Source organism: Cebidichthys violaceus, unplaced genomic scaffold (assembly GCF_023349555.1).
Source record: "Cebidichthys violaceus isolate CVI_PGR_0920_01 unplaced genomic scaffold, fCebVio1.0.p SCAF_10, whole genome shotgun sequence".
Lineage (NCBI taxonomy): Eukaryota > Metazoa > Chordata > Actinopteri > Perciformes > Stichaeidae > Cebidichthys > Cebidichthys violaceus.
This window is the reverse complement of record NW_027176263.1, coordinates 15,045,089-15,067,377: the sequence shown is the minus strand read 5'-3', so window position 1 is coordinate 15,067,377 and position 22,289 is coordinate 15,045,089. Positions and strand designations below refer to the sequence as shown.

The 22,289-nt window shown below is 42.5% G+C and overlaps 1 protein-coding gene across 1 annotated transcript in view; it reads right to left on the bottom strand.

Annotated features, from left to right (window-relative positions):
• b3gat2 (beta-1,3-glucuronyltransferase 2 (glucuronosyltransferase S)) overlaps positions 1–6,527 on the bottom strand; it is a 49,881-nt gene extending 43,354 nt beyond the window's left edge. The window contains exon 1 of the mRNA XM_068727156.1: positions 5,409–6,527. Within this exon, the coding sequence (XP_068583257.1) occupies positions 5,409–5,942 (534 nt within the window). The 5' untranslated portion in view covers positions 5,943–6,527. The remainder of the gene's footprint in view (positions 1–5,408) is intronic.
• Positions 6,528–22,289: the final 15,762 nt, after the last annotated feature.

The window sequence follows — 22,289 nt, the reverse complement described above, 5'->3', positions numbered from 1 at the left end:
GACAAGATTGTGATTTGTGATTTTAAAAAAAAGTATGTTTCTTACGTAACTTTTGTAGTTAAGTATGTATGTTACGTAACAAAAGTAAAATAAGTCACAGGACACGAACAGCGGCCTCCCGGGTGAAAGTCTGCGCTTATTTGACCCACCTGGACCTTCTCCCTACGTGGATTTATATTACATCACCTGACTTCCTTTGAGGCAGCCCTGCAAATCCTGGCTCACGATTGTGGGTAACATACACTTCCAAGTATAGTGTTTAACATAGACAGTCAAAGTTGAATATTTCAAGACAGCCAAGGGATGATAAAGCTAAATGAAGGTAAATGTAAGTACCAAGCCTACTAGTGTGCAATATATAAAATGAAACACTAAAGATCTATCTAAATACACATTACTCACGTGCCACATGTATGTTTGAGGAGGGACTGCTTGCTGTAATCATGAATGAGCAGGGGAAACAGACGGTGGGTTTTGCGTAGTACTGCCAGTGTAGAGACCCATAACTCGTACCGTGCACATATTGCATTGAGCCTGATAAACGGATTGATTATTAAGAATAATCATGACAAAGAGTTCGCGGCAAAACAATATCTCAGCTGCAAAACCGTCAACTCAGTGGTATTTCTTCTTGAAATGATATAAGGGTTTCTAAAATGGAGCTGCCACCCACTATGAGCCCAGTTACTGCCATCAGTCTAAGGCCTGCAGACAGTTTCTGCAGGTTATTACTGCCGTATGACAGCCTATTATCTCTCTACGACAGACCATTACCTGCACAGAGGAGCCGGGTAATGAAATAGGCAGGAGGACGGAGAGAGGACAGTGTGCTATCAGCAAATCAAACAGATGCTCTTTACGCTGAGCCGCCGGCTCGGGATCTAACACTGAGACGATACGTGTCAGAGTAGACTCAGCCGCAGCGCACCGGTCTCACAATAATGACGATCTTTACCCAAGTGGTGCATTCAGGGACGCTACCCTGGGGGGGAAACAAAATGAACCATGCATCAGTTGCGCACAATATCACTGTGTGCAAAGAACAAAACCAACAAAACATGAATTTCACACAAAAACATAACTCAATGAATGATTTGCGATCAGGTACGCAACTTCGTACGATGCTGTGAGGATCGGTTTGTCGACAAACGAAACATGAATTTCACACAAAAACATAATTCAGTGAATATTTACTGGGCTGAATTTATTTTGAAAAAAATTGTGTGTTGCCAAATTGTCTGTAGAAAATGTTTTGACAGCTGACAAAAACGGCCGACATTGCTAGTGTGAACCGGGCTATACTGCGTGTGTCTTACTGCGGTCAAGTGAGCTGCCGCTTGAAAATGTATGTGGGTAATTCGCGGCATAACTTTTAGCTTTCTCTGTGCTTTTTGGGCTACCCAAGCCACCGTAGGGCTACCCAAGCCACCGTACCGTTATGCTGCGTTCACACCGAACGTGGCGCTCGGTGTGAACGCACCTTAAGGAATAGACGGTCATTCATTTTTAAAGCGGCGGCTCACTTGACCGCAGTGTGTGTCTGCCGAACCCCTGAGAGTGACTCATCGAACCCCTGGGGTTCGATCGAACCCCAGGTTAAGAACCACTGCTTTAGAGACAACAAGTTGAATCAATGAAGCAATTAATAGAAGGGCAGAAAATGATTCTGCGACTATTGTGATAACCGATTTAAGTCATTTATGAAGAAAAACTGCAAAACAGTCTTTGTTTCCAGCTTTTAAACTCATGGAAATGGACACGTTCATTTCAGACTTCACTTTAGTTTTTAGGATATTGTGATGGGCATTTTTTCTTACACTTTATAAATCAATAGAGTGATATAGAAGAAAAAAAAGTCGGATCAATCAATAGTGCAAATGAACCCTCATATTGACATCGTGTCTCGTGACGGACCAGACCTCTGGAAGGCGTCCAACGTAGGTTTCCTGTCTTCAGCCTTCCGTCTCACGTGTCCAAACAGACCAAATAAGAGAAGCTGCAGAGCTCAAATAAAGTGCATCTAACACATGTGAGGTAAATGCGCCTTCGGTTTACCCTGCTATTTGTGGAATACATTTCAGACGCAAGCGGAGATTGCTTTCTAAAGAAAAAGAAAAAGCCTTTTCAAATCGACATGTTGCAAAAGCAAACATAGCATTTTTTTTTTTTTTTCCTGCAAAGGGCCAGCAAAATGCTCAGGTACTCTACGTTTTTACTATACCATTAGGTGCTAATTTATAGAAAACGATTTACATTGTGAACATTTAATTATTGGAGCAAATCAAAGCCATTTCATCTTTGAATGGCAGTAATCAGAGTGAGCAATCAGAAATCAGAGAAGCATTCTTTTGTGTTCCTGCATCCACGAGACCTCGAGGACGTCTTTCCTCATTATCTGGACGTCTAGGGCACGGTGCGTATCGGAGGACGGCTGCGTCTCTTTGATATGAGGGACAACTGACTGTTAACAGTGGTGTGAAAACAGATACATGTACGTGACCCGACAGAAACACTCTGGCATATCATCTATCGCCTTTAAACTCAGATTTTAAGACCACAGCCAGTCGATATGTTTGTGTATATCATATATTATATAAATATTAATGGTGTAACGGACCACTGTCGATCTGCACGTGTTGGCCGCGGATTAATTATACAGTTTAATGTTAACCGTCACAGTGTGAAATAAAGTTTTAATGACGATCGTTATCCGCTGATATTCAGTAAAATATGCATTCATGCTTTTCTAGTTGCCGATGTCTGACAACGTTACATTATAATGAACCGATCCGTGTTTGAATATGTACATGAGGACAATGTTCACTTACATTATGATCCGTTCAGTGAAGTATTGGGCGAAGGTAGACTATAACGTTATCGCGATCTGTTCAAATGTAATCTCGTAAAATGCAGTTTTGGTGATAAACTTGAATGAACATGGGTGTTTGGAGGAGACGTTTTTACAAAAAAACATGAATAGATATTAGAGCGGGAACTCTAACCTGTTTACACGAGCTCTAAGCAGATTATCATACACTGTATCATTGAAACTACTAATGACAAGATTTGTTTTCGTCAATGAAAATATTATCTTTTATTCACTTATCATTTGAATTCCGTATTTTTATGAAGAAAAAGAAAAAAAACACTCTAAATGACTATAAGAAAATAAAAGCATAACATTTAGAATTGTGGATGGTTTACAGACTTCAGAGCTGTTGAAATGATTTTTGGGACGGTGGCAAAATAAATAGGCTAAAAAGCCTTGTAGACCAGCTGCTAAAATCAAACAACAAAGGGATCTGTGTCTGCCAATGTGGATCATCAGTCATCAAAGGGATCTGTAAAGGTTATGTGTGCTCCTTTATTCCTATTGTGCTGATCCGACCTGTGATCCCAACCTTGACTCTGATCCGTGACACGATCCGAACCACGAGTTTGATGATCCGATGCACCATATACGTTGATAAACATTAACACATACACACACACACACACACACACACACACACACACACACACACACACACACACATACAGTATACACACACACACACACACACACACACATACAGTATACACACACACACAGTATACACACACACACACACACACACACACACACACACACACACAGTATATACACACACACACACACACACACACATATATACACACACACACACACACACACACACACACACATATATATATACACACACACACACACACACACACACACACACACACACACACACACATATATACACACACACACACACACACACACATATATATATATATACACACACACACACACACACACACACACACACATATATACACACACACACACACACACACACATATATATATACACACACACACACACACACACACACACACACACACACACACAGAGTAAGCCAACTGGAGCCAACAAAATAATCTCTCACACACACACACACACACACACACTGGCAGGCCGATCAATAGAAAACTGAACAGCAATGGTGCTGAGATAAGGATTTGAAGGAACTGGCAACCCAACCAAAACGCCCGAGTACCAGCCCAGCCTCCACCCATCTCTCTCCTCTCCATTTCTGTCAGTCAGGAGCCTTCTTTCCTTTTGCTCTTCATCTGTTCTTTCTGTCACTCATTTAGGCCCTTCACTCAACCAAGGGTCCATGCCGCTTCACCGCTTTCACTACACCAGAATTTATCAGTTTAACAACGAACCCTCAGGTGAAACAAGCGATTCTCAAAAAAACCGGGAGCGTCCCGAGGGTTTTTTGGAAAGGCTCCGGTGGGTTCCCCATAAACAACGAAGAAGCGTTGAATTTTGATGTTTGGATTCCTTTGAAGTGATCCCGTATGGGGGATAGCAAAACAGTGACTTTCCTTGAGCAGCATGACGGGTAGAGCACAAAGTCGGGGGAAATAGACCCTTTTACCCTCGTGGAAGCTTCTCAAATACTACATGCTGTTGAATATATATATATATATATACATCGCTCCCATCTCTACTGTCTCCCCACATTGCATCAATAAATACATCTCTGACACAATCCTGGGCCGCAGGGCGAGCAGCAATGGCTCTGATATTTATCAGGGCTGTTGGGTTTTTGGGCTCCAACACCTGACGTCCAGGTGGAAAGAATATTTAAATCAAGAACTTATTCATTTATTTGACTGTTGGACTAAACAACCCAACGGTATATAAAGCAGTTCAAACCACCTCCATTGGCTACAATATAACAAAGTTGTTGACATAATGCATCAATGTAAATAGTGAAATAGTATATAGTTATGAATAATGATATATATATATATATATATATATATATATATATATATATATATATATATATGACATAATAATGACTCTGAAAGGGCTCATTCTGCATAATGAGTACTTCTAACCCTTGAGAAGCGAGCCCACTGTGCTGAAAGGACTACTGTGACCACAGGTGGTCATTTTAAGACAGAGTGTAACAGTAGCACCAATACAGAATGCTCATTAAGTCAGTGAACCGTCTCGAAGCTAAAGGTTTGCTAACGGTCGCCACCGTGAGCTACTGGTCACACCAGAGCCAGCAGGTTGTATAGCAGCAAGTGTGCGCATTTTATGATTCAGAGTTTAACTTTTGATTTGTAAAATAATGTAGGTTTTTGCTATTTTCTCTTTATATTTCACTCAGTATAATAGTTTACATTTCATTGTTTAGGTATAGGACTTTTACGTGTTATGTTGAAGTATTTTAACAGCAATAAACTCCATGTGTGTGTTTCCACCTCACGGTTTCCTAAAGGGAAAGCCTTGTTCCTCCCATGATGCTCTTGGTCAGCGTTAAAGTGATGAGGACTGACCATCGTGGACAATAACACCGCTAGTGGGGACACGTTACCTCCTCGAACAGCTCCAGGCTGTAGGTGTTGTCGTCGTCCGCGAAGAAAACCACCCCGGCGTCCCGCTTGCTCCGGTGCTGCCGGAGCCACGTCAGAGCCACATTCCTCTGTTCGGTGGCGCGTGGCATCCCCGTGCGCTTGAACCTGCGGGGAGTGAACACGTGCAGGTGCGTGTAAGGCACGCCGCACCGGGCCAAGAAGCGCGCCACCAGCTCCGTGCGCGTCGTCGAGTCCTCCACTACGATCCAGTGGAACCGGGGCACCTGTCGGAAGGCGTGCGCCAGACGGGTCAGCTCCGCTTTCTGCACCGGTCGGGTGTAAGTCGGAGTGATGGCGTAGATGACCGGCAGAGCGGTCTGGTTCTGGGTACCACCCGTCCCCGGTGCGCCGGTCCGAGCCGCCCGCTGCGCCCTGCCGGTCCGGCCGGCTGCCGGAGTGCGGATCGCCCTTTTACTGTCGATATCGATCATGATGATGACAATGAGGACCCAGGGCAGCAGGATGAAGAAGCGGCTGAAAAACACTGATTTCATGGCGAGGCTGAAGTTCCCGTGCCCTCTCTTCCACTCACTCCATCACAAACAGAGAGGCACCGACCGACGGACGCAACTCCAACAAGCCTTCCTTCAAACCCAAGTGATTTTTATTCTTCACATTCAAACAACAACAATAGACACCTTTAGTCCATTTGAAACTATGTGAAACCGAAAAAAAAACAACCTTCCGCTGCGTTCCCCCTCTGTCCCGGCGGGACCGTTTCCTCGGAGTCCTCCCTCCTCCACCTCCACCTCCTCCCTCTCTCCTCTCGGATGGGACTTGAGCGCTTCTTCGTCGTCCTATACCCCCTCCTCCAGCTCACTCACTCCGCAAGCCCCGTTAAATTCCCATGTTCTGCCCGTGCTCCCGCGCGTGTTTCCAGGGGAGAAAAAACAAGCCGGAGCGGTCCTCCCTGCAGCGGGCGGTGCTAACCCCGCGATGTGCGCCGCCGAGGAGCATCACTTGGCGAGCACGGAGCGCTGCTCTTGAGTGTGTGAGGATAATAAGGCAGGAGGGGAGGAGCAGGTGCACAGCAGAGGAGGGGAGACGGGATGGAGGAGAGAGAGAGAACCTGGGGGAGAGAGAGAGAGAGAGCGTGCGCAAGAGGAGAGAGGGGGGGTTGTTATGTTGTGCGCATTAGTGTCCGCCGAGAATAAAACCAGCTGATAGAGAGGCATAGACACAAAGAGAGAGAGAGAGAGATAGAGAGAGAGAGAGAGCGCGCGCCATATCTCATGCTGTATTTGTCCAGAACAAATGATTAGGCTAAATAGAAAGTAGGACTTGATATGAGGACTCGGGGGACATGGAACCTCCAGGGGTCTCCAGGGGAGTTCCAGGGCTCGCAATGCTGATAACGAGCGAAACATTTCATTTCACAAATCGACCAATTGCAAACAAGCTTTTCACTCTCACCACCCGTACTTTACCTCAAAGGTCACAGTTTATTACAAACTCGAGACAATAAGTCAAAACCAACATCTTTTGTTTTAAAATGTCGAGGAAATAAATGTATAGAAAAGAAATGGGTCATAATATATGAGGCCCACAGGTCACTATGATTTAATAAACTGGCAAGCATTTTCACAGTTGAAAGTTGATTACATTTCGGAGCGCAAAAATGCCAAACATATTGATTCCAGCTTCTTAATTGTGATGATGTGTTATTTGTCTTACTTATTACAAGTCTTGGACTGGTGTTCACGACATTTTTTTTGTTAAATTAAAGTAAAACACGAGCAATGTGAGGACGTCCCCTCCAGCTTCAGGAGGTTGTGATGGCCATTTGTTACCAGAACAAGCGATTAATTAAATGAAGCGCTAATTAATTATTATTGAAAATAATTGTCGAAAGACTGATCTAAAGAGATTCATCCAAACCTAAAGGCTACCAGCGCTCTCATAGTTTGATTAGAAATTGAGCTGAAAATAAATAGTCATTCATTTGATTAGTTGATTTATGGAAAAGTAGGACATTTTTTATAATTTGTGTATCCGTCAATTCACAAAATGAAAAACTAAAATCAGCCTCTCTCTCGCCTCTCAAATGTGAAGGTTTTTTGTTGTACTCTTTCTTATATGACAACACAAATGAATGTCTGTGGGTTTTTAAGGTGTTTGTGTTTGAAAACAAGCACTCAAAGGTTTCACCTTGGGCTCCGTGAACGCACGACGGCCAATTGTCACTATTTTCTGACCGACCAAATAACTGTGATTCCTTTAACCAAAGCTGCAGTGGCTGAGTGTTGCATGAGGACCCGAGGACATGAAAGACTTCTACAGAGTCAAACAAAAGAGGGAAAAGGACTAATATGTTACTCTGCATATTGCGTAACTCTAGCAAAACTATGAATGCATACAAAATGCATAAAGCCGGGGTCAGACTACACAATATAAGAGCCAGCAGGCATCTTGGGGACGAAAATCAGTGTTCCAAATTAAATAACAAAATACAGCTGACTCCATCCTTGCGCTCTCCTCTTGTGTCCTTACCACCAAATCTGACTCAAGGCCATATTTACCGGCAGCCGACTTCTCGGACGAGATTCGTCTGACCAGATCTGGATCAAACGGGGGTCAGAGGTCTACTGCAGATCCATCTCGGGCTCCTCGAAACAGACAAGAACGGGGAGCTTTTCCTGGCTGACTGCCGTTCTCCAGCTAATCACCGAGGGTTAATTATGCACGCAACGCGGATCAAGAGATCTGTCGGGGGGGGAAGAGAAATCACTGAGCCGCGCTAATAGAGTCGGTTCACACCAAACTAATTGCAGGCAAACAAGCTCGTCATTTCACAGGATGAAAGCACCTTTGATTGTTTGGATTAGGTAGCGGGCCTGGGAGAGCTGATGTTTTCACGGAGGGTGGTGGAGAGCGCTATGCTTGGCACCTCGAGACCTGTCGGGATATTACCTTGTCCTCAAGCAAAATGTCTTTCGCGGGGGGGGGGGGGGGGGGGGGGGGCTTAATCAATCTCGTGCTCAATGATTTGGGTGAAATCCCAAGTAATGGGCTTACTCAAAGATAAATCACTTTTAAAGGACTGATGTGATGATAGCAGGCTCTATTCCAATATTAGATTGCCATGCTTTAACAACCTTGATTGCGTGTTCTTCCATCTGTTCACACGCTATTTGGAAATTAAGATGACTCATCAAGCAAAATTTAATTTTTAATGAGATCATTTTGACTGAAATTGCTACTGATAGTTAGTCGCTAACACGGGGGAAGGACAGCGTTTTTATTTCATGTATAGGACATCGAAAACAAGGTGATTCATCTCATGGCGCTTACTCTAAGACATGGGAAATCTTATTGAATTAAATAACACTATACAGTCTAATCAAGTGCTTTGAAATGCGACTCGTTTCTTTTGGAACCGCATTGAGAGTGAGAAATCTCAGCCAACGCATTGTCACTCCCAAGTCAGTGGCCCTACATGTTGGATTATGACGCTCTATGTGTGATTGTACTCATGGCGGGAGTAAAAGAGGAAGTCAGTATAAAGAGCGATACCGTCCACACAAGGAAGGGATTGGGGTGGGTCAAAAAAGACAGGACTCTCACCCAGGAGACCAGTATTCGTGTCCTGTGTGAAACCAAAAGTTAACATTGATTTGTTTTAACTTAACTTACTTAACTTTAAGTAATTTCAAAAATATACTTATTTCAAACTATGCCATGATCTTTTCCTGGACCTAATCAGGTTCATTTTGCTGTCAAAACCAAGCTGAACTACTTGAGTTGGGATTGTTTGATGTAGGGGGGGGGCGTGCTCAGCGGTCATCCTGCAATCACAAGTTGGCAGTTTGATTCTCAGTTCCTATTGTCCACATGTCCTAGTGTCCTTGAGCGAGACACTGCACTACAAGTGGCTCCTGGGGGCGCTTCATAGAACCTGTGCTCCAGCTCCTAATGCTTTGGAAGGGTTAAAATGCATGTATGTAACAATTACGTTTTAAGTTTATTAAAGGAGCAGTGTTTAGGATTTTAGTGTAGGATTTAGTGGCATCTAGTGGTGAGGTTGCAGATTGCATCCAACTGAATACCCCTCCGGCCATCCCCACCCTTTCCAAGCATGACGTGAAAGGCTCTAACTAGAGGCAATGTTTGGCTTGTCCATTCAGGGCTACTGTAGAAACATGGGCGGTGCAACATGGCGGACTCCGGGAAGAGGACCTGCTCCCTATATAGATATGATGGGTTAAACATAGTCTATCTTATTCCATTTCTGCAAATACATCCTCCTAAATCCTACACACTGTTCTTTTAAGAGACACATTGGTTTAGATACTCGATTCGTAGCAGCACTTCTCTAGTTTTTTTGGGGCCACGGTACAATAAAAAAAACAACAAAGCATACTTACTGCTCCTTAAATGCCGCATGCTGTCAGAGGTTGCACTCATTATGTCAGTCCGGTGTCAGCTCATGAGTCCCTTCCTGATCCATCAATCTTTGGAAAAAAATCTGCCTCTGGCATGCTGTCACACCTGTCAATCACTTGTCAAACTGCCTCGTCACTCACTTGTCTTCACATTACAAAAGCTGTTTCATCCATAGGACGTCTGTGTGTAAGTGTGTGTGTGTGTGTGTGTGTGTGTGTGTGTGTGTGTGTGTGTGTGTGTGTGTGTGTGCTTCAATGACTGCAGATACAGTATGTACTCTGAACAACAGCTTTCAAACAAATTACCTTAGCTAAGGAGCTAGTTTCTAAATTAAATAGTAATTTAGGTTTGATAGACCAAGATTTTGAAGTGGCAGTTTGTAAAATCAGACATTAGACTCAATGAAACAATCATAAAAAATGTTTTAGTAGTAATACTCAAGTTTTCTTTTCAGTCAGCCTACACGTCTAAATTTAAGCTAATGCTGGTAACCGGTGGTTTGCAAGTAAGCTGACCCTCCAAGAGCATTCATGTCATCTTTGTGGACGAATGGAAAAGACGTTACTCTCTCCTATATGTTTACGGATGCATTCATTGATCGTGACGTCGCCCATTGGTTTGTGGACTGCCGTTATGAAGCCTCAAGTTCGGCGATTTCTGGAATGATGAATGAAGAGATGCCATACAAGGCTCTGGTACAGTGGCGGCTGGTGGACATTTTTCTCAGTACGATTTAAAATTACTACTTTGCAGCGAAGTGCAATTAGGAATAATGGTGTTAAATTAAGCTATGATGAGTTTTCACTGTTAATTTAACAGTCTCAATTAAATGTTGACGCCTCCATGACCAAGCTAAGCAAATGAGACTGAGGACAACTATGTAGAAGCAAAGACGTTCACCGTGCCTAATATGGCTAGCTTGACAGAGTTATCCATGTGTGCCTTGGTGTTCTCATGTTTCCTAACTTTCTCAGGTGCTTCGATAAAAATTTCGATAAAAATGCTGAATGTAATTGAGGACTCTGATTGGCTAAATTGTATGTCATACATTCATATCTTTAATCACTAATTGGCTAAACTGCTACACAGACCCACCTCCTGTGGGTGATTTTTCCAGTGCACATTGACAATGTGTATAATTTATTATTATTATTATTATTATTATTATTATAACGTAGTCAAAGTTGACAATGTCTCCCTGATGTCAAATTTCTTATGTTAAGATGCCGGCCTTAGTATCTGCCCAGCAGAATTCACCAGAGCTGTTGTTAACATTCTTCATATTTTTTCTTTTTCATTGTGCAACCCTGTTGTGCGACAACAGTAAATATAGAATACAATTTTGCAAAAGCAGCAAAAGAACGTGTAACATATAAAACGCGTAATTAATCAAACAAATGTGGCAACAAGCTGTCACTAAGACACTAAGTATTTTTTAAAGGGCAAGCATGTAACATTTTGGGTAATCTACAAGCAGATTGCTGAAAGTAAATATCAAATATTGAGTTCGTTCCGCAGTTTTCAAACTTATACTTTACTTTAAGCTTTGAAAAAAGGCTGTTGTTTATGTCAGATATTTTTTTCTATTTCTGCCTCCAGAGCAGCTCTGACAAATGTTTGTACAGCTAAAGCTCCAATCTGCTCGGCATTACCTGGGCACTTTGTCAAACTGTGATGGCAGTGGATGTAGTTTTAAGAAACAAACAACCCCCCCCCCTTACACACACACACACACACACACACACACACACACACCCATTTTAAGGTAATCCAGTCTATTATTCTGTCACCAGTCCTGGTCCAGCTCCCTGCATGCGATTAACAGCATCACCAGTGAAGTCAACCTGGGTGAATGTGTTTCCCAGCACTAACACTATTTGACACAGACTTGAGTCAGCTGCCTGTCATCGGTATGAGGTTGGATTCGGAGATGCTGTTGATTTGACCCCGAAGGCTTGGCCTGGCATGTGCCATCATGTCAAGCGGGCCACGCGGTGTGGCGACACGCGTGCCTGTGAGTGGCAGAGTGCCGCTAGACCAGTCTTTCGCCATAGACTGTGTATAAGAAGTGAAAGTAGTCACGGTGACGTTGGTTTGTGGACTGCCGTTATGAAGCCTCGAGTTCGGTGATTTTGTCGTCGCCGTCTTCGCTTCTTTGGCAACCGATGAATGGAAGTGACCATATTTGGAATGCGGAGGAGTGACGTAGAGACGGCGTATATGTCTCTGGTAGACCTGTCAATCACAAGTAAGACCGCCCTAAAGCATAGTCCTCTTTATTAATATTAACTAAATGGATCATAATTCAGTAAATGAACATCATGTTGTATTGAAGAAGACTTGAAACTAGAGATTGAGACCATAAACTTGTGTTTACAATGTTTACTGAGGTAATAAATCAAGTGAGAAGTAGAGTCATTTTCTCATAGACTTCCATACAATCAGACTATTTTTTGCATGAGTCGCTGGTCGGTAGAGAGAATGAAAGTTTTAAAACGCTGGAAAAGTGGTGGTTGCCGCCTGGTTGGGACCCACAGGTGGGTCGCAGGAGATTTTATTATGGTCGCCACATATATAAGCAGAATTTCTACCATCGTCTTTCCTTGAACGTTCCTATCTGCTGGAGACTTTTGAGCCACATCAGGGAGCCTGAATGTTCATGTTGTTCGAATGATTGCTTCCCTAATATGAAAGGCAACATTCAGTTTTAGCCAGTGTGCAAAATACCCGGTGTCTCCCCTGACTTTGAATAATGTTTTATGGTTTTAGAAACCCCCCTGAAATTTAGCCATTGAGATTTTTAGAGGATCTGAAGTGTCGCTCAAGGGGTCTCGGACGCCCCCTTGACCTCCCTTCACACACTGGTTTTAGCTAAAGAGGGAAAATGAATAGAAATAAGATAAGTCTGTTAACTCCATTTGTTGGACTCATTTATAAAGTATTTAACAATGTTTCTTTTAATATGTATGCTTCTTTAAAATAGTTGGTTTACTCAAGATGATTTATTCAACATTATATGAGGTGATGTTGAAGCTGGTCAGGAATGTTCATTTATGCGCTCATTTGCTACTCCGTAGATTTAAAGGTAAGGCCTGTTGTGAATTGAGTGAAGATGGTTTGTAATTTTTAAAAAGTGGGTCCACAGAAAAAAAGAGTTTGGGACACACTGATCCGGAGAACAGAGAGTGGGACTATACAGCCTTTACATATGATGCAGTTTGTCATATATGTACAAAAACATACAACTAAGCTATGACTACACATACGTATACATTGAAAGGATGTCATGTATTATTTGGATTTAAATTTTTACCGTAGGTTTTAAAAATATAGTTTTCAGACTCCCAATAGGGATGGGCTAATCTACGCAAGAAGATGCATTCATGGATGTCTTAATCTTTTTTTTTTTTCTTTTTCATCAACCACCTCCTTGTTTAATGGTAGTGTAAGTTAAGCTTTTGGTACAATCAATAAAAGCAGTTATAGACACATTCACAGCACAGTGCCAATACTGTACGATGACAGAAGAGATGGAGAAAGAGAGTAAGTCAATGCCAAGAGCTGGGATTGAAAAAAAAGAAACAATGACAGATAAGAGGAGCTTTGAATGTCCGTGTGTGTGTGTGTGTGTGTGTGTGTGTGTGTGTGTGTGTGTGTGTGCGTGCAGAGCTACTGTATAACCCTGATGGCAACTCACTGTCATTCCTTCAAATACAGCTGAGCTAGAAGATGGTGAGTATAAAGGAGCAAGAGAAAGCATTGCCGGTGGGGAGACTGGAAGAGGGGGAAAAAAAGGAAGAGTGAATGAATGAAAGCAAGTAAGACAGGAGGAGAGAGAGAGAGAGAGAGAGAGAGAGAGAGAGAGAGAGAGAGAGAGGACAAATGAATGAAGAGAGAAAAGGGGGATAAAGATTGATGTTTACTGGTGGAGAAACATCCTGCAGTGTTTGGAGTCAGACCAGTCGAAGAAATGCAACAACCAACTAACTGGAGCACACCGGCCCCCGATGTGCACATAAATCACAGCCGGAAATGCAATTATATGATAATGCACAGTACAATTCAATTCGGGGGGGGGACAGTTCATATCCGCTTTAAAAATGGCAACCCGATCACAACGTATTTGTCAACACCGTTGCATTAGCATAGAAATACGTTTCTGTCCAGCACTTCTGCTTCATGCATTTTGCACCGGGATGAAAAGACACTCAAGAGGTGCCGCTTGACATTTGGTGGCATTGGTAGTAAAAAAATCAAGAGTTACAATGGATTTAACTAAATTCTCAGCTTCCAATGCTGACAGAACACTTTTCAATGTTTTGTCATTAGCACCCACATGTGGGTGCTAATGACAGATGCTGATATTTAATGTTTTTACTTTTGACACTCGAACCGTCAGATGTCGTTCTCTACTTAAAACCAGCGTGTGAAAAAAAAAAATCTTGCTTCACCTTCAAAATCTTTAGCAATGGGGAGGAGGGCAAAACTTAAAACATCTGTTTTAACTTTGTGTATTAGCAACACTGACCCTATATTTATCAAAGATATGTACGGAGTATAGTATCTTGCTCTGTTTTTCTTCGTTACTCTGCCATTCTGATTCTACAGCTACTCAATCAGTGGTAGTGGAACTGTGGGGCGGGACAACCTTAGTGGGCCTAAAGAGCTTTTGCAGAGGGAGTGTGCGTGTCTGGAGCAAAAAACTCAAATCTGTGTAATTTGGGAACAATAAACAAGAATACTTTCAGGCCAGCAACATGATCTGGCAGATGGTTGAACCCATAGACTGTATATAAGAAGTGGACGTAGTCATCGTGACGTTTCCCCGTTTGGCTGTCACCATCTTGGTTTTTTGCAACCAGTGAAGGGAAGTGACCATATTTGGGCTGCGGATGAGTGACGTAGAGACGCCATATATAGTTCTAGTAGCGGCACAGTAAGCCCGCTCTAAAGCATACTCTGCTTTATGGTCTGTTTGACTCTAAATGGACCATAGTTTACTAAATGAACATCATGTGTTGAAGAAGACTTGAAACTAGAGATTGAGACCATAATGTTTACTGAGGTAATAGAACAAGAGAGAAGTAGAGTCATCTTCTTATAGCCTTCTATACAATCTGACATCTCCTTGCAACCAGAGGAGTCGCCCCCTGCTGGCCATTAGAGAGAATGCAAGTTAAGTGCACTTCCACATTGGCTTCACTTTTCCGAATAGGAGGTTGCCGCCTGCTTAAAGCCTTACAAGATGGAATTTTGCGTAATCTTGAATCCTGCTGCCGTGCAAGGCAAGTTTTATAACTTGGTTTTATTTCAAAGCTCTGACAATCTTTTCATTCAGTCCAAAGCAAGCAAAGGCAGCAAGTGTGCGTTCAAATTAGATCACAAATAGAAAAAAGTGGCACACCACCAAAGCAATCAATGCCTGTAGAGGTGTACATTTTACCAAATTGCAATTGCTGGCGGGTCTCAGCCAGAGAATTTCCTCAGAGCAGGAATGAACAAGAAGCAGCAGGCTCAAACGCTTCAGCAATAACATGAATAACATCTTAATCTCTATAGGCGCTGATTGCTTTGGTGGTGTGCCACAATTTCTATCAGTTAAGAGAAAATCTAATTCAGGCTATGTGTGTTTTATAATGACTAAGCCAATAATAGAAACCCCTGCATGTCATGATTAATGGAACTGTCATGAAACAAATCCTACATCTGCGATGCTTGCCGAGTAGCAATTAAGTTCAGCTTTTGTTGATACTGTCAGAGAGGCGACATTATGGTGCTGGTCTATTGGACTGTATTTTATTGAATAGCTACAACCATAATGATGGCCACGGACTTTAATCAGTTACTCTCTGACACAATGTCAAGAACACACAAGTGTCATGGAGGTAGAACATAAATCAGGACCGGTTCATTAGGATTACAGTGTAGAAGAGTTTCTGTTTTTCTGTCAACTGATGGGCGAATTCACAAAAAGGATTAAGCATACATTTTCTGCAGAATTGGTCCCTTTTAAATGTAAATGAGCCTCATTGCAAAAATAGTCCAGTTTGCAAAGATCATAGCATAGATAATAGCCATACCAGTGACAGTGATATTATTGTATATATATATATATATATATATATATATATCATATTATAGAAACAGTCTGAAGGTGTGAGTACTGACAGACCAGCCCAGTATGGCAGATCATAAAATAGCAATCTATTGGTTTTGTGTACATGGACACAAATTGTCTAGCTTTGTCAAGACAAAAAAAATGGAAAGTTAATTAGGATCCTTTTTCATAGTGAAACACACAAATGAAATGCATGTGGTGTATGGATACAACAAACACAAGACTTTCAACCACGAGACCGATGTTCGACGTCGCGTTGTGGTTTTATGGTTGCGGATTTGATGCCTAAACATTCGTGACAGTTTTCCTAAACCTAATAATGTGGTTTTGTTGCCTAAACCTAACTGTGCGTAGTTATTTTAAACGCAACCATGATGTCTTTCCAAAACCTAATTCGTTTTGTTGCCGAACCCTAACTGTTCATAATTAATTTAGGACCAACCATGATGTTTCTCCAAAACTAACTGGTTAGTTAGTCTAAACCTAGCTTTGTTTTTAACATAACGTCGTCCCACATTTTTTTTTGTTTCAAGCGACAATTTGTGTACACGAAACCAGTAGATCGCAATGCGTGACTATTTGACGAACTGCCCTGAGACTGTGTTGAACAGACTAAGATGTTTACATCCCAAATGCGGTTTCTCTCTGTTACGTTTCAATTCCTTGCTGGAAGTTTTGAGGAATGCCCCTGAACCTCGTCCATCAGGACCTGTAGCTCCAAAAACAAAAATGTATTTTTTTCTTTTTCTCTACGTTACCGTTCTGCCAATTGTGTTCTGTGTTGAGGCGAGTCAGATAGCAGCTAGATGAGGGCTTATACATACAGGCCAATGCATACTACTTTTCATTTGTTGTCAGATGGAGCACATATTCACATTCATGTAGCAGCCATTTGGTTTTAGTCGTTGCCAGGTATGTCATGTTCAGTCTCTTTGTGGTCGCTTTGAGTCTTTGTAGTCATCTCGTGTTGATTAGGAGTCGGTTGGTGTCTCGTTATGCTCAGTTTGCATCTTTTAGTGTAGTTGTTGGTCATTTTGTGCCTCTTTGTGGTCATTTAGCATCTGTTTGTGGTTGTTTTGCGTCCCTTTGTAGACATTTAGACTTTATGACAAGAAATAATAACAGTCACTTCAAAAAGCTCTAGACCAGGAGCCACCTGACCACATAGACCTGAGCCCTGGCCTCTTTAGTAATTCATACATGCTAAACTCTGCCGTTATGCTGCTGAGCCCGAACATTTCAAACCCTTTCTACTAACTAAGGATTCTTTAAATGAGCTTTCAGTGGTCACAGTGTGTCAGCAGGAGCCACAGTTAACGCTTCCCTGATCAGCAGGATAATACTAGTGATTATACAGGAGGTGAACCAGGGCTGCCTCCTTTAATAAAGGCCACGCCCACAAAAAAATCCTGCAATTCAATCATGCCAGTGTTAAAACAGCTTAAAGAAATTCAGACAATTTCTCAGGTCCCTTTTTGGATATCAGCAGACGGAATCACTGCAGATTTTTCCATTATCTGTCAACGCAATACTTTAATGGGGTCGATACAGTCGTGTTTCTGGTTAAAATAATACCTTTGACCATTTGGTTGAACGCTGAAGAATATCAGCCTTTGTGAGAAAGGCCATGAAGAGTAAAATTGCTTCTTCTGTGTTCCCAGCAACCTGACAGTGTACTGAATGTATTCTCTGCTTCTAAAAATGAAAGCTCTAACAGAAAAACACTTTTTCTGTGCCTCCTTTCTTACCAGACAGACTGGAAGAAAACGCAGTAAGGACTTTCTCTCACCGCCTCCCCTGTTTATCAATTTCTCTCTTTCTTTTCCTGCTTGAGCCTTTTTTTTGGAGGGGGGGGGGGGGGGGGGGTTCGCCATGTTCTCCCTCCCATTTCGCCCCCCCCAACCCTTTTTTCTTTTTCAATTTAATTTGCCATTTATCTCTCTGCCTCGCTCTCTCTTTTGAAGAGCGCTGAGGCAATCGAAGCTGATTTGTTTGCGAAGACAGTTCGAGGGGACAATACAGTACAGAGGGTTTGGAAAATACAGTCACACACACACACACACACACACACACACACACACACACACACGCTCACACTGCATTCTGTTTAGACCCATCTTAAAGAGTCCAGCAACAGCTGCAAGGACATTGATTTGGGGTGACTGACATAAACAGTATAACTCTTAGGAGCCTTTTAAAGCAGAAGTCTCCAACAGGCCTCCACGGACCCCTAGCCTAATTTGCATCATTGTAAAAAGTGAGTAAAAAAAAAAACCTTAATATGTTTAGAACTACAAATGTACTTTCTTCTGTTTCTTTTTTTTGCCATTGAAATAGTCCATCACTTCTTATGGACCCCATTGTTAATCACCATCATAAGAGGGTATGCTCCCGTATACCCAGGAGTTTCTCTGTTTTTAAAAATATTCACCGTTACATCCCGCTCCGTAAGCCATGGTGGGATCAGCGGCGGCCATGCGCGATTCATTTGCGTCACCTCTCTGCTCTGACTGCAGCTGGGACTGCTGCGCGAAGCCTGTGAGTGTTTCAGGGCGGCCCGCGGTAACACCCGCTGCTCATTCACGGCAGTAACTGTAGAACGGTACGTGCTTTCACGTCAGAGTCAAAACACCAGAGAAGTCTCCAACAACACCAGAAAAAGTCAGTAGATTTGTCGCTAGTAGCTTTTGACAAAAAAAAGTTTGTCTCAAGAGGGTTCGGAAAGTCACCAGATTTAGTGAGAAAGTCGCCAAGTTGGCAACACTGCCTTCAAGCCTCCAGCACACAAAGAGGAGGACCCGCCCCTATCGCTGCTGTGCCAATCATGAGGCTGCAGGTTACTTGCTGGCTCTGTCAGGTTCCCCGTGATTGACCGAGAGCCTATTCAGTCCCCAGCTGACTAAGATCCCAAACACAAGGACGCACGCTGCAATATTATTTGAAGAGAAGATACCGTTGTAAAAAATATTTAAAACAACATTTATTTCACCCACGAATCCGTGTGCAATAATTTTTGCAAGATTATCCTGGCTAAAACACTGCAGCTGCTATCCACAACAGCCAACTACGGAGACCAGTATATTATTGTGCCAAGTGTATGAACATTGTTATGAGCGAAAATGGATTGTTTTGTAACTCGACCAAAAAACATGAAACTGTCCATTATTTGAATAGTTCAGTATTGTATGCAAGATAACAGGTATGTTTATGCATGGCAGTGGCACTAATAGGCCTCATTTTTCATTTCCACAGTTATGTTTAAAATAAAAATGTCAATTTGAATAGCTTGTATGCATGATTATCATGCAATTGACAGACAATGTCGATATTGGCATTGGTATCAGTTGACGAGGTGTGTTTATTAATGGCAGTGGCACGTCCACCCTACACACTGTATGTTTAAAATAAAAACATGAATATATGAACCTGTGTATTATTTGAATAGCTTAGTATTGACAAGGTATGTTTATACATGGCACTAGGCCCAGTTTAATATAAAACACAATTTTATACTATATATAGTAGGGGGTCCCTACTCCATCTCTCTATCAGTTTGGGGGTCCTTGGCCTGAAAAACGTTGAAGACCCCTGTTTTAAAGTATACATATCTGAGCCCTGCATATGCTAACGAGGGAAGCAAAATCTCACCCTCCCTCGATTCATCTCTCAGACACACCAAGCAGCTACTGCTTACTTACTACTTATACTTTTCTTCGTGAATACACCCTCAGCTGGCTCGCAGCCCAGCCTCTTTCTTTGTGTGCAACACAGGGCTGGACTCGGAAGGGAAGTGCTCTATACCTCGCGCTGGCTGTGCAGTGACATTGATGGCTGCAGCTCTGCCAGTGCATTTGTTGAGCGAGGACGGGCAAAGTCTCTCGAGCGTGCCCAGCAACCAAACAAACTGCTGTTTGACTAACATTGAATTACTGGCAATATCTGGGCTCCATTAGCATAACAGAGGAGACCGTCTCTGTAGAAACACAGTGTCAATGTAAAGTCTGCGTGCGTCAGATGTTAACTACAAGTTGATGTATTTTTAAGTCAGTTGGCGATCCGTTTGCTCAACGACAGTTTGGTTATGGGACAAGAAAGGAGAAAGGTAACCAGGCAATCTCTGGTTCTAGGTAAAGCCAATGCATAAGTGTCTTAAACTTGCATTCTCTCTAATGGCCATCAGGGGACGACTCCTCTGGTTGCAAAAAAGAAGTCTGATTGTTTATTTATTATCTCAGTAAACATTGTAAACTTGAGTTCATGGTCTCAATTGCTAGTTTCAACTGTTTTTCAATACAGCATGATGTTCATTTCGTAAATTATGGTCCATTTAGAGTCAAATAGACCATAAAGCAGGGTATGCTTTAGGGCGGGACTACCTTGTGATTGACAAGTCGCTACCAGAGCCGTTTATAAGGCGTCTCTACCACGGCATCACTTCTCGGCTATCCAAATAGGGTCACTTCCGTTGTAACCATATCTAGTAAAAATAAACAAGACGATGACGGCCAAAATGTCGCACTCCACAAATCAATGGGTGCCGTCACAATGACTACGTCCATCTCTTATATACAGGACATGCCAAAAGCCACCATATCAGTAAATGGCAGTGGCGGGACGAGTCAATGTTTTGCATTTCACAAGTCTTGTGAAGTCTTGACTAAGTCCTGTATTTTTTATAATGTGTAGTTATTCACACTATTTCACTTCCTTGTCTGGACAATCGCTCTGCATGTTTTCATAATGTAATCGATGGGCCTGGGGACGATATTAAGTTGTTCTAAGTAAAAAAGGTCTAAGTCCAAGCAAAGTCACGTGTCATTGGTGTAAAGTCGAGTTTCAAGTTTTAAGTCATCCGATTCTAAGAGTAAGCCTATTACTAACTCTTTAATGAAACAATGATCTCAGACACAAAACAGAAGCAAAATTACTCATTGATATCCTATTGTTTGAGGAGGGAAAATGATTGACATTTCTCTGTGAAAAAATAAGTTGGGAATTCTTTAGAGCAATGCATATTGCCGGGTCATATACGCGCTTGCAGTTTTGGTCTTTGACACTGAAACGCAACACTGTGGCCAAATCTAAAGCAAGCGCAAAAGGGCTGGTATTTAAATAAATGAGAGCAGGAAAAGCGGCGTGTGTGAACGCAGTCCCTTGACCACACATTTGGTCACAGACCTGTGGAGTTCCTCCACCTTCTCTCTTGTTAAATAAGCCTTCTTTGCCAAGGTGAGCCAGCTGTTGAAGCTGGAGAGCCAAAAATATAAACATAAATAATGTTAAATATTTTACAGGCAACAGAAGCATCACTGCACATGCCATCGCTAGTTTCATTAACATTACACTGACTTGCTATGATGGCGGCAGGTAGCCTACCGTTTGCTAGTAGCTAGCTAGCTAACTTAAACATGGTTATAATGCCTAATTTATCATTTGTTATTAGGCCTACTTTTATAAATGCAAGATTTGTAATCAACATTACATTACTAACCTGAGGTAAGGCTGCTGTTGTCATCATCGGTCTCCACTCGTTCAGGGTTGGGACCAGTCTCCTCATCAGGGAGGCCCACACTGCCGCTGTGGTGCTTGGCATGGGCTCACGCTCACGCAGGCAGTCGAACACGGTGCACACCTTTTAGTGCGAAATCCAGCCACACTTTTGACCGTTTACCTTTCGGCATTTTCTCTTGATGGCTAGCTAGCTACTGTAGCTATACAACGGTAGGCTATCGTTACCTGCTGCCAGGACGGAGTCATCAGAATAGTGTAACGTTAACTAGCGCAAGTGAGGTGATGCTTATGTTGGCTGTAACGTCCATTTTAGGCCACCAGTGGCAGTATTTCAATCGGCTCAGGCACCAAAATGAAGCACCGAAAGCCCTATTGGCACTGGTTTTCGGTACCCAATCCTACTTTTGAGGGAGTTGGGGGGGGGAAGAGATTGGCTCTGGGGTATGAGTAGACGGACCCACAAGGGGCTTAGTGCAACAGACTGTATACAGTATAAGATGTGAATATAGTCATTGTGACATTACCCATTGGTTTGTGGACTGCCATTTTGAAGCCTCGAGTTGACGATTTCTCCATCACCATCTTGAAATACGGCCTTCGCCATGTTGTTTTTTGTTGCAACCAATGAACAGAAGTTCCCACAGTTGGAATACGGAGAAAAGACATAGAGACGCCATTTACGGCTCTGGTGGTGGCGGACCTGTCAATCCCGGTAAGCCCGCCGTAAAGCATACCCTGCTTTATAGTCTATTTGTCATAATTTACAAAATGAACATCATGCCGTATTGAAGAAGACTTGAAACTAGAGATTGAGACCATAAACTCAAGT